The 17,106-nt window shown below is 42.9% G+C and overlaps 1 protein-coding gene across 4 annotated transcripts in view; it reads right to left on the reverse strand.

The window, feature by feature from the left end:
- GRM3 (glutamate metabotropic receptor 3) overlaps window positions 1-17,106 on the reverse strand; it is a 166,562-nt gene that overhangs the window by 16,840 nt on the left and 132,616 nt on the right. For all 4 annotated transcript variants that reach the window (XM_075926200.2, XM_025181676.3, XM_075926193.2 and 1 more), the window contains one exon: window positions 3,842-4,908. In XM_075926200.2, coding sequence (XP_075782315.2) covers window positions 3,842-4,908 — 1,067 coding nt within the window. The remainder of the gene's footprint in view (window positions 1-3,841; window positions 4,909-17,106) is intronic.

Below are 17,106 nucleotides of genomic sequence, written 5' to 3' on the forward strand. Positions count from 1 at the left end.
ATTGATTCCAAACTGGGCCTACACCCTGAAATCAAAGTGGAAGTCTGTAAGAATAATCAATGGTGTGAAATAGCCTATTTCCCTCTAATATAGGAAAGGACAATTTGTTCCTTCCCATGATATCTGTATGAATGAATTAGGTGAATGCTACATTTTATTTTATTTCTTTTCCAGATTTTTAAATGTGCCCAGAATTCTTCCTATGTTTCCTAGTAGCTTCCCATTTTTTCATCCTTATTAATACAGCCTAAAACTATTTCAAATATAATATTAATGGATCAGTCCAGTCACAATTCACTTATTCACTGTTATGGCTCCTGTTTTTTTTTTTTTTTTTTTGTACCAATCTCCTAAATAACAGTGCCTGACGATAGCAGACCCCCACCAGCATTATTGTACACAAGAGTGGAATGAGTAGATTGCCATTTGATTATAGATAACAAAAGAGTCTCTTATTATGCATTATAATTCAGCCATTTAGAAGGATCAGAGACTGGAATTTAATTGAGATTAGCAGTGTTAAGATCCCAGAGTGTTGCCAAAACACCTATATGTGTTCCATTCTTTTAAGTCCCTTCCTGAACTTAAGTCAATGAGACCTGTGCTCCTAACTAACTTAAGTGCCTTTGGAAATCTCACTGCCAAAACCTAGTTAAATGCAATGGCAGTTCTGTACCCCCAAGTCCTCTAGATTCTTTTCAAATCCCAACAATAATTAACAGAGTTGGAAAATAGCATTTGAGTCAACCAGTTTTATCCCAAGCACGTTGTAGGATCACTTGTACTAGTATATTCGTTCAAGTCTTATTTTATCTGTCCCCAATCACTTGCACTGATGGCTCATTGAACACTGTGGCTACGTCTACACTGCAGGCTTTTTGAGCAAGAACAGTTGTTCTTGCACAAAAACTTGCTGGGTGTCTACACTGCATGCACGTTCTTGCGCAAGTAAATTTACAGTACAGCATTGTAAAACAGGGCTTCTTCCGGAAGAGTTATTCCTCTCCCCACAAGGAAAAAGCCCTCTTGTGCAAGAGCTCTTCCACAAGAAGGCAATGTAGACAGGCAACATGAATTTCTTGCTCAAGAAACCACTATGGCTAAAATGGCCATCAGAGCTTTCTTACGCAAGAGAGCGTCCACACTGCCGTGGACGCTCTTGCACAAAAGTACATCTCTTGCGCAAAAGCACATGGCAGTGTGGACGTGCTCTTGTGGAAGTCCTTTTGCACAAGAACTCTTGCAGTGTAGACACAGCCTTTGTGTCCAGCTCAATACCCAATTGTTTTTAGTGTTAAGAACTTCCCCCCAATGCATGCCCTTCATTCCCTGCATGCCACTTCTCCTTGTCCTAACTTCATCTGAGACTAAACAATCCCTTTCTTGTTTCCCTGAAGTTGTTTATAGACTGTAATCATGTCACGTGAGTCTTCTCTTGTCTAGACTAGACACATTAAGCTCTCGTAAGTTTCACTCTCTGGGACTTACCATGCCACTTTTGTTATCCATCTTTGTGTTGTCTCTAGTATTCTCATATTGCTCCTAGGTGAAGGAGGCTGGAACTAAACATAATGGTCTAGGTCTGGGCCCACCAAGGTTGAATAGAGTTGAATTTTTTTTACTACATTTCCTGTTGAAAAATGCTATTTTATCAAAAACAAAATGTTTTGCGGACCCATGTTGATTTTGATGGGTAGGTTATACAGGTCCAGGATGGAATGTCCACAGAGAAGGATTCAAATATCCAACCCCAAACTTCCATAATGCCAGACAAGTACCTGAAGTACCAAGCTATTAGTTAAACGTAGATTTCAGCCTCTGATTTGGAAAAGAGCAGGCCCGCCAATGGCGGCGGGGAGCAAAAGAGGCAACTGCCCTGAGGCCCAGCAATTCTAAAGGGTATAGAGTTCCCCAGCCACTACTGGGGCAACACCGAGTGCCCTGGGCCCTTTAAATTGCCACTTGAGCACCACATGGCGCACTCTGAGTGGTGCTGCGGGCTGGCTTTCCTGGTCCTTCTCCTTTTGCTCAAGGCCCTGTTCCTTCTAGGAGCACAGAGTGGCCCTTCCCCAATTTGCCCAGAGTCCCACCATGGCTGTCTGCTCACCTCAAGTAAGGACTTGAACATTCCTGATGAATGGTCTAGCCACCAAGCTATTGGCTCTTTTGGGGGTGGTCTTAATTTCTGTCTCTCTCATGTGAAAAATGTCAAAAAGTTTCATTTCATTCCGTGTTGGAATGAAACCAAATTTTGAAACAAAACAATTGTTTCTTGTCCAGTCCTAATATAGGATGATGGTATTAACTCCCCCATTTGCAATGTTATCTCTCTGCCACATGGCCAGTTAGATCTAGACTAAAGTTTTTGGTCAAATAGCTTGTTTGCCCAAAAAATGCAGTTTCAGGGAGACCAAAACTATAAGTGGATGTGCATGGAATCTGTCAAATAGCTTTGGCTGAATAAAAATTAAAAAATTCAAATTAACCCTTGTAACTATTTCTGAAACAACGTTTCAGCATTTCATTTCTAGTGACATTTTGTTTAGAAATTTTACATGACACCCAGGTAATGACATCCATTAAAAAAAAAACTTAAAAGGTAACCAATATCTGAAAATGTAACAAAACTTTAAAAAAATGTAGATAAAAATTGTAAATAAAATATTTTGTTTAACCTGAATTTTCATTTTGTGAATAAAAAAAAAGAACATTTGCTCCATTGTACTGTGAATAACAGTATTGTCTTTTAATTAAAACATAAGAATGGCCATAGTAGGACACACATAAGGTTAATCTAGCCCAGTATCCTGTCTTTTGACAATGGTCAATACCAGGAGCTTCAGAGGGAATGAACAGAACTGGTAACCAACAAGTGATCCATCCCTGGCCAATAGCCTTTTAGGGACCTATCTTCCATGAACTTCTCTAGTTCTTTTTTGAACCTGTTATTGTCTTGGCCTTCATAACATCATCTGGTAAAATTATACTTATAAAATAGAAAGGCACATGAATACATTGAAACATGATTTAAGGACCATTTACCATAGTGGCCACCCTCATTTTAGTAATCCTGAGGCTTCCTGTAAAATTTGTCTCAGCTTTTAATCAAACTGCACTTCTACTAGATACAGGCAGTCCCCGGGTTACATACAAGATAGGGACTGTAGGTTTGTTCTTAAGTTGAATTTGTATGTAAGTCGGAACTGGTACATATTGTAGGGGAAACTCTAGCCAAACATTTCTCCAGAGCTCAGTTTTATTCTCCCACACCTCACTTCCCTCAGTCCTTTATTCTCAAGCTGAGGTGTCTGCTGAGAAAAGCCACTCCGCGTCTCCCTGGTCTGCTGGGGGGCGGAGGGGGGTGCTAGCTTCGCGTCTCCCTGGTCTGCTGGGGGGAAGCAGCTAGTGTGGGGTTGCCTCACCCCATTTGTAAGTAGGGATCCGATGTAAGTCGGATCCAGGTAACCCGGGGACTGCCTGTAACTGTTTTCTGAACCGGCTTCAGCTATTGTAACTGTGATTCTCCAGTTACTGTACCAGTGCATGAATAGTTTATCCATGTGCTTCTGCCTCCATCAGCCAGACCTACTGCTTAGCATAAAGACATTCTCTGAACAACCATAGTTCAAAACAAATCCGTCATATGATTAGAAATAAAGTAATATTTTCATATAAGGCAATATCTGATGTGTCTCAGTGCTTAGCAAGGGATTACCAAAGAAAAGGGAATGTTTGCAAGGGGCACTGGCGAGCACAACAGTGAAAGAGGCTTTTAACAAATGCGAGGTTCCTGCTAAGGTGATGCACACAATTTATAGAAACAAACGTCCAAAAGACTTACTCTGTAGTCACTAGATGTCACATAAAATATGGGGAGGAAGGCCAGCCAAATGATGCATGTTGTGTACATTGTGAAGCCGATAAACTTGGCTTCGTTGAAGTTCTCTGGGCACTTCCTTGTTTTGAAGGCATATACAGTGCATAAGACTACAAGGATTACATCGTACGTTAAGGAGATTAACATACTGGAATCCTTGACATTGCATTTCAATATGACAGTCTCCCTTTTCTCAGGAAGAGTATATCGTCTGGTGCCTGGGGACTCCAGTATAAGCCACACAGACACCACCACAATCTGTACCAAGATGAGGCTCAGGCAGATGACGACCTGAGAACTGGGACTGATGAATTTAGGCCGTTGAGCCCCATTCTTCACACCGTTAAATATTCTGGCTATGCAGTTGGTCTTTGTCAGCAGGGCGGCGTAGCAAACTGAAAAGGAACTGCCCAGCCCCAAGCGGCGTAAGGTGCAGATGGCTGGAGAAGGCTTGGCTATGAAGAAGAATGTCATGCTGTATGATAGGAAGACCCCAAAGAGTAATATGTAACACAGTTCACGGCCGGAAGCTTTGACCAAGGGAGTGTTGTTGTGCTTGATAAAGACTGCCGCGACCATGAAGGTACAAATAAAACCCAGACATGCAATAGTAACGGGGCCTATTGCCCAGGCATCTTCCCACTTGACGTAGTCTTCTGGTAGGTCATAACAGCCAGTCAGGTCAGCAGAGGGCCACTGCCCAGGCCCACAGTCTGCACAAGTAAATTCATCAGCCAGGTATTCAAAGGGCTCACAGGCAATGCAGATCCAACAGCAGACATCTCCTGGCTGCATACTCTTCATTTCATTAGGAGCGCAGGGGTCACTACACTGGGAAGTGGGGATGGAGTTTCTGGACCAATGAATTGAATCTACATCCAGGGACAAGGTTTCTGCCCAGTGACCAACCTTCAGATAGGAGTATTTATCTCCAATGTACTGGAAATTGAACACGTTGTATCGGCCTATCCCATCTCCATAGGTGTCAAATTTGACCACGCTGTCCGCAGCATTGGAAGGATTAAATGGAGCTGTCAAAACAGAAGGAGAAGAAATGAACATTATAACTCTAAGCATTTTTCTTTCTTTTGGAACGCATATCCATCTAGGAAGACACTGTCAGTCTTTTAGACCCTCTCAAGTGAGTGAAGTATTTTGATCCCATAAATCAATTACAAAATGTTCATATTGGTAGAAGCACCTGTTCAAGGAACAGCTATATTATGAATGCCCAAATGAACAAAGTTAGCTCTGAGATGTTACTGCAACTCTAAGGGAAGTAAGCTTTCCAATAACAAAGAACACACACTATAAATCTAAATGACCTAAATATTATTTCTTAAATTATGTCTTGTTGTGGCAGTCACCTATGAAAACTGTCTTTCCAAGCTAATGCTATGCACATGGGCTACATTTCAAAATTAGACACATCTGGAAGTATATGAAATGCATGGCAGAACACTTCATATGAAAAAAATCCTTTCCAGGATCTCTTCCTTTTCTAACATCTCAATTTCCCACTGTTTTGGTTTCAGAATGTTTCATTCTACTGATTGTTGAGAATTTCTCTGTAGATCGTTGGCAGCTCGTGGACCAAGAATCAGAGGACGAGAAGCAGTTCACATCTAACAATTCTTTCAAACGCACGTTCTAAATATCCACAGAGTCAGACTTGAACACTCCCTATGCTGGTAAGGACTGAACAATGTAGCATTTATCATTTGAAAGGCCCTTCCCCCAGACTTACAAAGGCATCTCATATTTGACCTAAGAGCAAGATACTAATGAGCTCGATAAAAGTTATATCCAAATGTGTAATGGCTCAAATCCTCAGCTCGTGTAAAATGGACAAAGCTCTATTGAAGCCAGTGGAGCTATGACAGTTTACACTGGCTCTGGTTTACATCTGGTTCAATACAGATTGAATCTCTAAAGTCTGGGACTCTCTGGTCTGGCAACAGCTGTGGCCAGGCCGGACCAGAGAAATTGCTGGACTACAGAGCGCTGACTAGACAGGTTCAGGGGCGGGGCTGGTGGTGGAGGAGAGCAGCACTGGTCAGGGCCAGGAACTGGCACCCAGGAGCAGGGCTAACAGCCAGGAGGGGAGCCTTGACCTCCACTGGTCTGGCAAACTCCTGGTTCGGGACTGCTCCCATCCCCAGGGTGCTGGACCAGGGAGCTCTCACCTGTATTTTTTTGAAGTTTGCTATGCTCATATTAACTTACAAGAATAAACACAATTGACATGATAGCGGTTTTCAAATATCTAAAAGGGTGTCACAGGAGGAAGGAGAAAATTTGTTCCTCTTGGTCTCTGAGGACAGGACAAGGAGTAATGCTTAAAGTGCAGCAGGGGTGGTTTAGATTGGACATTAGGAAAAAATTCCTAACTGTCAGGGTGGTCAAATATTGGAATAATTGCCAAGGGAGGTGGTGGAATCTCCCTCTCTGGAGATATTTAAGAACAGGTTAGATAGACATGTCAGGGATGGTCTAGACAGAGCTTGGTCCTGCCTTGAGGGCGGGGGGCTGGACTTGACCTCTCGAGGTCCCTTCCAGTCCTATGATTCTATGATTCTATGACAAAGCTCATATTTAACTTATTTATACTGAATGTGCTATTCCATGGATGAACTAACGATTTACAGTACATGTCTGAGATTGTATATTGCTACTTTCCTGTTTTAAAATACGCATTTCATTGATCTACATAGTTTCTGAATTTTTCATCTTGGACCTAGTTGAATTAAAAATGAATTGAACATGGACAGCAACTGCTTGGACATCACACGTTCTTCAACTACCCTTGTTCCTGGTGCAACGATCACAGAGGTAGGTCATGCTCATAGATGGCTTTCTAGCGACCTTAGAGATTTAGGATAATAGCCGCCACCTTTTTCCCTATTCAGTTGCAGGCCAATCCTTTCCCGTCCACCCAAGGCATTATCCCACACATGCTGGAGGAAGATGGAAGAGGAGAGCTCTCTTGTAGCCTGTGACTGTAAGAAAACAACCACCTAGCATGAGAAATTTAGCAGTTCTGCTGCACCTGAAAAGGAAGTTGCTAGACAAATGCACATAATTTTAAACCCTGCAAATGCCTGGAAAGGTTGTAATGTCAGGAGAGAAGGGGAAGAGAACTTTAACCAAACCATGCAAAACCCTCTGATATCTCCATTGAATGCATAATCCTAACCCTTTGGCTGTGTCTACATTGGCAAGGTTTTGCTCAAAAGTGGCAGCTTTTGTGCAAAATCTTGCCACCTGTCTACACTGGCCGCGAGTATTTGCGCAAGAACACTTACGTTGTAATATACAAAATCAGTGCTTCTTGTGCAAATACTCTGACGCTCCCGCTCAGGGATAAGTCCTCTTGCGCAAGTGTTCTTGCGCAAGAGGCCAGTGTAGACAGGTAACATCAATTTCTTGCGCAAGAAAGCCCGATGGCTAAAATGGCCATCAGAGCTTTCTTGCACAAGACAGCGTCTATACTGGCACGGATGCTTTTGCGCAAAAGCAAATCTTTTGCGCAAAGGCACATGCCAGTATAGACGCTCTCTTGTGCAAACTTTTAACGGAAAAACTCTTCCATTAAAAGTATTTGCGCAAAATAATGCCAGTGTAGACGCAGCCTTCCCGTAGTCTCTTGTGGTTTAGGAAAGGGGATCATTTTTGGCAGGAGCTTAGTGTTATTCAACCCTGCAGGACATTTTAAAGGGTTCTCTCTGCAAGCAGTAGTTTGGATCTTGGCAGTATAAAATTAAGCCAAAGAGAGGATTTCTTTGGAAAGATTTGATTGAGAGGGTGTGTCATGAGGGATGGCCAGCAGCCTGGGGACTAATGGGCTAACTGTATCTAGTCAGGTAGCAGTCAGCCAATAGAAATGCAGGTAGAGATACATGTCTCTCTCCAAGAAAAAGACTCTTCATAATATGTAAGTAGGGTAAAGTCTAGATATATCCATCAGGTTTTATTGTTTTGTTTTGGGAATTTGGATCTGATGTCTGTGTTGTTAGAAATGGGTTTCCCTCTCTTTTGTAACTAAGTCCTGAGCCCATGGTGACATTTGGTGACTTTTTCCATCTAGTCATTATGCTTGCAATGGTAGTATTGTTTTAATTATAAAAATTCTTTCTTTTTTTTAATTACCCTGGTATTGGTTTATTTCTGTGTCCTGGAAAATCAGTCTGTGCGATCTACATGCCTCTAACGAGGGGACAGCAATCACAGACTGCAATTTGTATTTTCTCTTCTCTTTTTCAAGCTCTTTGGTGAAAAGAGCGTGGGGGTGCCCTGGCGTTGGTTTCAAGTGTCCACCCCTGTTTGTGGGTTCAAAAGCACTTGATGGTGGCAGCGGATTTCCCAAAATCCAGATATTAGGATTTTGGGGGGAGTTTTTGTACCAAAGCCTGTAGAGATCAGGTTTTGGGTTGCTTTTGCGGGCCCCTACTTCTATATTCTTTGTGCCAGAGTGGGGAATCAGCCTTGACAGGGTGCTATAGAAGTGAGGAGACATTCCAGAATTTCCGGCCATGCCGCTGTATCTTTTTATTGCATCCTAAAAAAATTAGGAATCCATCATACTTTGCTTGACCACATTGATTTTTGTTACAGCTCTTCTTTGTTAAGCTGTCCGGCATGTGCTGCTGCGGCCCTCCAACTCGCTTGGGGAATGGATAAAAACACATGAACTGGAACTGTGACCTTCTGTGGGGAATCAATATTGTAGCACTTCAGACTGTTAAAGCTCTGGAGGGTTTTGGCTTTTTCCACAAGCTGCAGTTCACAAAGGGAATGAAAAATTATTAAAAATGTAAAAGGAAGTGGCAATTACCATGTGATTTATTGTACCTATCGTGCGGTAGCACAAAAGGTGAACAGCATCATTGGCAGGAAGTGAAAGTGTATTTACTGCTGATGGGCAATAAAAGATTCCTTTGCTAGTGTGTCTGGTGATGAAAGTGGTCTCACTGCTCTTGCTGGGATAAATCTCCCTTTATCTGCCCTCCCCTGTCTCACATTATGGTTGGTTAATAGCTTTAATTCTGGCAAACTCTTATTTACATAAGCCAAGCCCTTTAGTTACAGATGTAATTTCTCCCTCCAGGTTAAAATCTACTCACCCCAAGACATCCCAAAGAAATGGACTGTGTCGTTTAAAAGAATGCACAGCCAAATTCCGCTCCCCTTATGTGACAGCTGCTTCTGGGCTGACATAGCAGATGGCAGCGGGAGCTCCAGGAGCTAAGGCTTTGTGGCTGTGGAGTGGCATTACCAGGGAGGGGCACTTTAAAACACGCTGATCTATCTAGCTCCTCCCATTGTTTTCACTTCAGCAGGCAGTGACACGAGGCAAAGCACTGAGTAAAGAAATGGTGCATACACTGCACCTGCCCAAGAGCAGTCCCATGACACAGGTACCCGCTTCCTCTTGTTCCAGGAAGGGGGAGGGTATTACTGATGAGTTATACCAGCTGCACATTAATTGGCTGTGCGGGGGGTTGGCGCAAAAGCTGCACCCATTGCTGTTTCCCCACTTCTCACCCGTATGCCCAGTGGTGGCCTGTCCATACAGGCGAACTAAATGGTCGCCTAGGGTGCCAAGATAATCGGCCATTGAGGGCTTTGGAGGCGGGGGCGCCGATCGCACACTGATTGCGCGTTTCGCCTAGGGTGCCAGGTGCTGGCAGCTCGTCTAGGGCCGCCCCTGTATATGCCTCTGCAAGGTAGGAAGCAGGGATAAAGCTCGGCTTTCTCTTGAGAGTTGACTCTCAAGGACTGGGTAGTCTAGGTGTAAGGGAAGCTCTTATTCCCCTGTGAGGATGGCACAATCGAGCCCAGTGAGACTCCTGGCGGAACAAAGCATTGTCTTGCACGAGTAAGTGGAGCAGACACGTCCCCAGAACAGCCAGGCCTCCCTGAAATGACGTCCCCACGAAACAAGCAGCAAACACACAATACCGGACAATGAGAGGAAAGGTTAAACCAGTTCCTCTCCCTGTGCTTTCAGCCGGAAGCACCATCAATATAAAATCATAATGCAGCACTTAACAGCCCTTCAGTAATGGGCTGTCGTTGCCGCAGTCTCATTTCATTATTCATAACGCTTAGGAAGAGTGTGGAAGCTGTTAGCACTCACTTAATTTTGACTGTTTAGTCACGGGGCAGCAACAGATCAAATCCTGAGAGGTGCTGAGCAACTGGAGCTAGAGGGTGCAACTAGCCTCAGAATCAGAGGCTGGAACTGGCACGTGCTTGAGCTCCCCTTGAAGCATGTGACTTCATGGGCCTGCTCATGTGCTTACAAATAGGTAGGTGCTTAAGTGCTTGGCTGGTTGAGGGCCAGAGTTCTTACATCTTGTAGTAGTAACCCCACTATTGCAACATGGTTACCAGAAAGGATTATCAGTACTAAAAAAATACCTTTTCCATATGTCTACAAATATTGGCAATCGGGCATGGTCCTAGACAGCCCTGCACACTGGTGGCAAAGAGCTACAGAAAGTCAGGCCTCGTAAGCACAGTTACATGTGTGCTTAACGTTAAGCATTCAAGTGGTTGACTGCAGTGAAGCAGGCGCAAAAAGGGTTTGTGGGATAAGGGTCTAAGCTTGTAAAGCCAATCTGTCTTGCAGTTCAAGTGATCGACTTGAATTCAATCTATTTAGAGCACGAATGGGTACTGTACGTGTCACCAGACATTTGGATCTGGCCTGCTGCAGCCCAGTGGGACCCTCAGGCAGGCTTCCTGGCTGCTACAGCTGCAGACGCTGCTCAAAGCGACCGCCTGCAGGGGCCGGCGTGTGTGTCTCTGCACCGTGTACCCCTTAGGGATGAGGGAGCCATGGGTCTCCTTGTGCTGCACATGCCCGCAAGCACTGCCCTTGCAGTTTCCAGCCTATGGGAGGCTGTGAGGGTGATGCTGGAGGCGGGGACAGGGCACGGAGACCTCCCCTTCCCCCAAGGGGCACAGGCTGTGCAAAGATACTCAGATTGGGCCCAGTCAACAAATGATCTGCTCAGGCCCTGCAACTCCTTTTAACGGTGCCTGCTGGGCTCTGATTGGCTGCTTCTCCACAGCCTTTCTAGGCAGGTGGGTAATTGAGGTTTATAAATATTTGGTAGAGATCCTGAAGTTTCTGGTCTCTGTCAGTGGGATTAGAGCAGATGCGATTGTATCTAAGGGCTTGGCTATAGACGATAGATCGTATGGTGTGTTCTGGATGGGAGCTGGAGGCATATAGGTAACTGTAGGAGTCAGTGGGTTTTCTGTAGAGAGTGGTGTCTAATTTGCCATTGGTGATTTGTACTGTGGTGTCCAGGAACATGCGTTCACTTTTTTTTATTGTATCACTTTGGTATATATGGTTGTGCCGATTTTCTTCCACATATTGATCTGAGGAAGTCTGTCTGGCCCACGAAAGCTCATCACCTAATAAACCATCTTGTTAGTCTTTTAAGTGCTACATAGTTCTGTATTTTGTTTCAGCTACACCAGACTAACACGGCTACATTTCTATCACTATTCTTGGCTGGGATGATTTAGTTGAGATAGGTCCTGCTTTTAGCAGGGGTTTGGACTCAATGATCTTCTGAGGTCTATTCCAGCCCTATAATTCTAAGAGGTTTAAATATATTAGTTACTGGGAAACTTACAGAAAAGGTGAACTTAGGGAAAAGAGATGAGCTTCATTTTGACAGTTAGATATGGTTTATGCATGGGCAGGGAGGGACTCTGAAGAATACCCAGCATGTGTTTGGCACAGTACTTAACATATAAATGCCACTTTAGAGAAAATAACACTTGCAGCAGCTGAAATCATGGAAATAGCAGCAGATATGCTTAAATGTGAGAAAAAACAGTGTCTTAAATAAAATAAACACCTGTTCTGTTCTTGCAGAATGTAATCTTCCAAAACAAGGTGCAGATTAGAGATAGCTCAGTAGCACAGAGACAGCTCATTAATAACATGCCTTGACAAAAGTGTTCTCAGCTCTCGCACTTTCCTAAGCCTTGATTTCACGTGGGTCAGAAACAAATGTAAGAATGCATATTGTGCGTACTGAAACTACCTTCCTCACTAGCCTATCCACCCCACAACCCAGTGATAAACGGCACCTCATGAAGTGAATCTGGAAATGAAAAGGTTTCTGATTAGACCTATGAAATGTTGACGTTTCCTAGAAAGTTATGTAAAACCCCTTTAGTAGCACTAGATGGCGGTAGAAAAACTATCAATAGATGATGTAAGTGTGGAAAAGAGGACATTTATGCAAGGAGATAATATGAAAGCTGCACTTTCTATTAATCCCCATTCCTCCATTTCAGGTGCCCATTAATTGTCTTGGCAAAGCCTTACAAGAAAGGTTTTTGATAATTCAACAAGACACATGATATTTGGGACTCATGAGCTCCTCTTGTCACCTGACCTCATGAAGTATCCAGCAGGACTCAACGAGTTAATTTAACTTTGATTTCTCTTTGATGTAGCTACATAGACATTGGTGGAGCGGAAGCAATTTACTTGCACTGTGATTACATTTCAACCAAAACAGAGCATTGAATCAGATCTCACTGGCACCTGTTTTGACATCTGTATCACCCCAGGGAGTTCAGCAGGGTTCCTCCTGATTCACATTAATGTCACCAAGACTCAGACCCAGAGTGATCTCAACACTGCTGCTCAAATCGCCACACTTTATATTAAGGTCCAATTATAAATTGCTTATAAAGGGTTAGTAAATAAAGCATAGGTTTCTTCTTTTAAACAAACAAGTGTTATAGTGCCCAAGAGGTTGCTTGTTAACATCTTATAACCATCTATAACACCTCCTGATGTGCTTACACTATCAGTATCACATCCATAATATGCTTATAATATCAAGTTCTCATTTATTATTATTTATCAACTCTTCATATAAGCCACTCCAGCTCATCTGATGAAGCTCAAAATACTATATAGCATAGAATCATAGAATACTAGGACTGGAAGGGACATCGAGAGGTCATCGAGTCCAGTCTCCTGCCCTATATTGAAGGCTCTACCCCACTTGACCTTGTTCATCCTTATCTCCCTCCTGTGGGTTGTTTTTCTGGCTCTAAGACCACTCTTCCATTTGCAAACATGTAATCTAAACCACAATTATGTCACCTCTAAATTTAGCTCAGTGGCCTTTACTTATCATAGAAATCATAGAATACTAGGACTGGAAGAGACCTCAAGAGGTCATCGAGTCCAGTCCCCTGCCCTCATGGCAGGACCAAGTACTGTCTAGACCATCCCTGATAGACATTTATCTAACCTACTCTTAAATATCTCCAGAGATAGAGATTCCACCACCTCCCTGGGCAATTTATTCCAGTGTCTGACTACCCTGATAGTTAGGAAATTTTTCCTAATGTCAAACCTAAACCTCCCTTGCTGCAGTTTAATCCCATTGCTTCTTGTTCTATCCTCAGAGGCCAAGATGAACAAGTTTTCTCCCTCCTCCTTATGACACCCTTTTAGATATCTGAAAGCTGCTATCATGTCCCCCCTCAATCTTCTCTTTTCTAAACTAAACAAACCCAATTCCTTCAGTCTTCCCTCATAGGTCATGTTCTCTAGTCCTTTAATCATTCTCGTTGTTCTTCTCTGGACCCTCTTCAATTTCTCCACATCTTTCTTAAAATGCGGTTCCCAGAACTGGACACAATATGCCAACTGAGGCCTATCGAGCGCAGAGTAGAGCGGAAGAATGACTTCTTGTGTCTTGCTCACAACACACCTGTTAATGCATCCCAGAATCATGTTTGCTTTCTTTGCAATAGCATCACACTGCTGACTCATATTCAACTTGTGGTCCACTATAATCCCTAGATCCCTTTCTGCCGTACTCCTTCCCAGACAGTCGCTTCCCATTCTGTATGTATGAAACTGATTGTTCCTTCCTAAGTGGAGCACTTTGCATTTGACTATATTAAACTTCATCCTATTTACCTCAGACCGTTGCTCCAATTTGTCCAGGTAATTTTGAATTATTACCCTATCCTCCAGATTAGTCGCAACCCCTCCCAGCTTGGTATCATCTGCAAACTTAATAAGAGTACTTTCTATAGCAATATCTAAATCGTTGATGAAGATATTGAACAGAGCCGGTTCCAAAACAGACCCCTGAGGAACCCCACTTGTCATACCTTTCCTACAGGCTTGTGAACCATTAATAACTACTCTCTGAGTACGGTTATCCAGCCAGTTATGTACCCACCTTATAGTAGCCCCATCTAAGTTGTATTTACCTAGTTTATTGATAAGAATATCATGCAAGATCGTATCAAACGCCTTACTAAAGTCTAGGTATACCACATCCACCACTTCTCCCTTATCCACAAGACTCGTTATCCTATTTAAGAAAGCTATCAGATTGGTTTGACATGATTTGTTCTTTACAAATCCATGCTGGCTGTTCCCTATCACCTTGCCACCTTCCAAGTGTTTAGAGATGATTTAATTAATTACTTGCTCCATTATGTTCCCTGGCACAGAAGTTAAACTAACTGGTCTGTAGTTTCATGGGTTGTTCTTATTTCCCTTTTTATAAAGGGGCACTATATTTATAAATATAAATATATTTCCAGTCTTCTGGAATCTCTCCTGTCTCCCATGATTTTCCAAAGATGATAGCTAGAGGCTCAGATACCTCCTCTATCAGCTCCTTGAGTATTCTAGGATGCATTTCATCAGGCCCTGGTGACTTTTAACTTGTTCTTTTTTTATTTTATCTTCTAAACCTACCCCCTTCCCACTAGCATTCACTATGTTAGGCATTCCTTCAGACTTCTCGTTGAAGACCGAAACAAAGAAGTCATTAAGCATCGCTGCCATTTCCAAGTTTCCTGTTACTGTTTCTCCCTCCTCACTGACCAGTGGGCCTACCCTGTCCTTGGTCTTCCTCTTGCTTCTAATGTATTTATAAAAAGTCTTCTTGTTTTATTCCCTTTATAAATATATGTATTTATATATATTCGTTAGTCTCTAAGGCTATGTCTAGACTGCAGGCTTCTTTCGAAAGAGGCGCTTTCGAAAGCATCTTTCGAAAGAGCCTCTTTCGAAAGATCGCGTCTAGACTGCAGGCGGATCTTTCGAAAGAGAAATCCGCTTTTTCGAAAGAGAGCACCCAGCGAGTCTGGATGCTCTCTTTCGAAGACGGCCTCTTTACATTGAAGAACGCCTTCTTTCGAAAGAGGAACTTTCGAAAGAAGGCGTTCTTCCTCGTAAATTGAGGTTTACCGCCATCGAAAGAAAAGCCGCGTTCTTTCAAAATAATTTCGAAAGAACGCAGCTTGAGTCTGGACGCAGGGGAAGTTTTTTCGGGAAAAGGCTACTTTTCCCGAAAAAACCCCTGAGTCTGGACACGGCCTAAGGTGCCACAGGACTACTCATTGTTTTTAAAGTTACAGACTAACACAGCTACCTCTCTGAACCCTCATAAATGTAACCTTCCTATAAACTGTGACAGATCAAACTTTACATTCAACTCTCTGGCTCATATTTCAGCTCAGCATCTAAACTGACTGATGTTGGGAGCTAGAAGATGCAACTGCCAATCCTCCCAGGGTTATTAGAGATGTTAGTTTGTATCCACAAAAAACGAGTAGTCCTATGGCACCTTAAAGACTAACAGATTTATTTGGGCATGAGATTTTGTGGGCAAAACTCCACTTTCTCAGACTCACAGAGTCATCTAGAAAATTAGGTGAGTTTGACGAGGTCTGTCGGGGTGTGAAAAATCCACCCCGCGAGTGGTATAGCTGAACTGATATAAATCCCTTTGTAGATAGTGCGTGGCAGGAGGAGGAATTCTTTTTTTTTTTTTTATCTACCTAACACCTCTTGAGGGGGTGGATTAGTACAGACAAACCCAGATAGTCATACCGTGCCTAGCTTCAATAGAGGACTAGGCTTCAATAGTTGCAGGCCAAAATGGATAGGTCTACACTGCAACCAAAAATTTGCAGCTGGCCCATGCCAGCTGATTTGGCCTTGCTGGACTTGGGCTAAGGGGCTGTTCAGTTCCAGGCTTGGGTGGGAGGGTCCCAGAGCTTGGCTGGCAGCCCAGGCTAGAATTTGCACCACAATCAAAGAGCACTGCAGGCCTAGCCCCACGAACCCAAGAGAGCTGGCATGGACATCTTGTTGCAGTGCAGACAAACACAATGACAGCAGTTTGTTCAATAGTGTTGTCAGCTGGCAAAGTAGGGCCTGCTTGCAGGAGTGACACTGCTGCTTATATATATCTCAGACAGCTCTTACAGACAAAAGCAAAAGCAGATAGAATTTTGTAATGTAGACCTTGCCTTAGTAGGGAAAACTCACTAGCCGTTTCTGCTGGTTGCATGAAAACAGTGCTCTATGTTTTCTTTTCTATCTTGTCCACCTACTTGGGGTCTCTGCTGTTACAGATGGACCTCTGATGTAGGAAGAACTATTCAGATTGAGCAACAGAAAATATGAAACACATAAACTTTAGCCAAAGATGAGATTTTTAAACGATAAAAACCTCATGAACCCTTAAAAATAAAAGAGCATTAATATTATATTTTTTAAAAATCAAGCAAACATCAGCAAGTCTAATTTTTTTAAAGAATAAAGAATTCTTTATTTTTTTAAAAAGAATTCTGTTTAGCTGGTAATTGACAATCCATGTGAACGTATTGTGAGATTTCAATATCAATGCCTATGGACTGATATCAGGCTTTTAAGTAAGATTATTCACTGTCAGAAATGGCGGGCACAAAATGCAGCAAGCATGCAAGGTAATTTATACTAGCAATCAACTTGTAATTACAAAGGAAATTAAAGCGTGACTTTAAAGAGTCTAACTCCTCCCTCAGGCCAACTAGTTGTTTTGTAAACATGAGCAAGGGGAACCCAATCGCATTATGAAGAATTATTGATCTTTATAGGGTGACAGTGTGAAATCTTAGAATAGGAAAAGCTATGTACTAGGAAGGCCTTTAAAATCCATTGTGACTCCTTGAATCAATCTGCAAGTTGATGACTTTGCTTGTACAAATGCTGCAGATGATTATAAAGTTGCTTACACAGGCCTAGATTCTGACTTAGACTATGGGCCTCATGCAAGGAGGCAAGAAACTGCATAACACTTTTCACAAGCTCCTCAGATCGGTAGACCAGGCATGAAGGTCTAAGCAGGGACATGTCCATTTACGCCTTCATTGGAGCAGGT

Source organism: Pelodiscus sinensis, chromosome 1, assembly GCF_052426305.1.
Source record: "Pelodiscus sinensis isolate ZL-2025 chromosome 1, ASM5242630v1, whole genome shotgun sequence".
Taxonomy (NCBI): Eukaryota; Metazoa; Chordata; order Testudines; family Trionychidae; genus Pelodiscus; species Pelodiscus sinensis.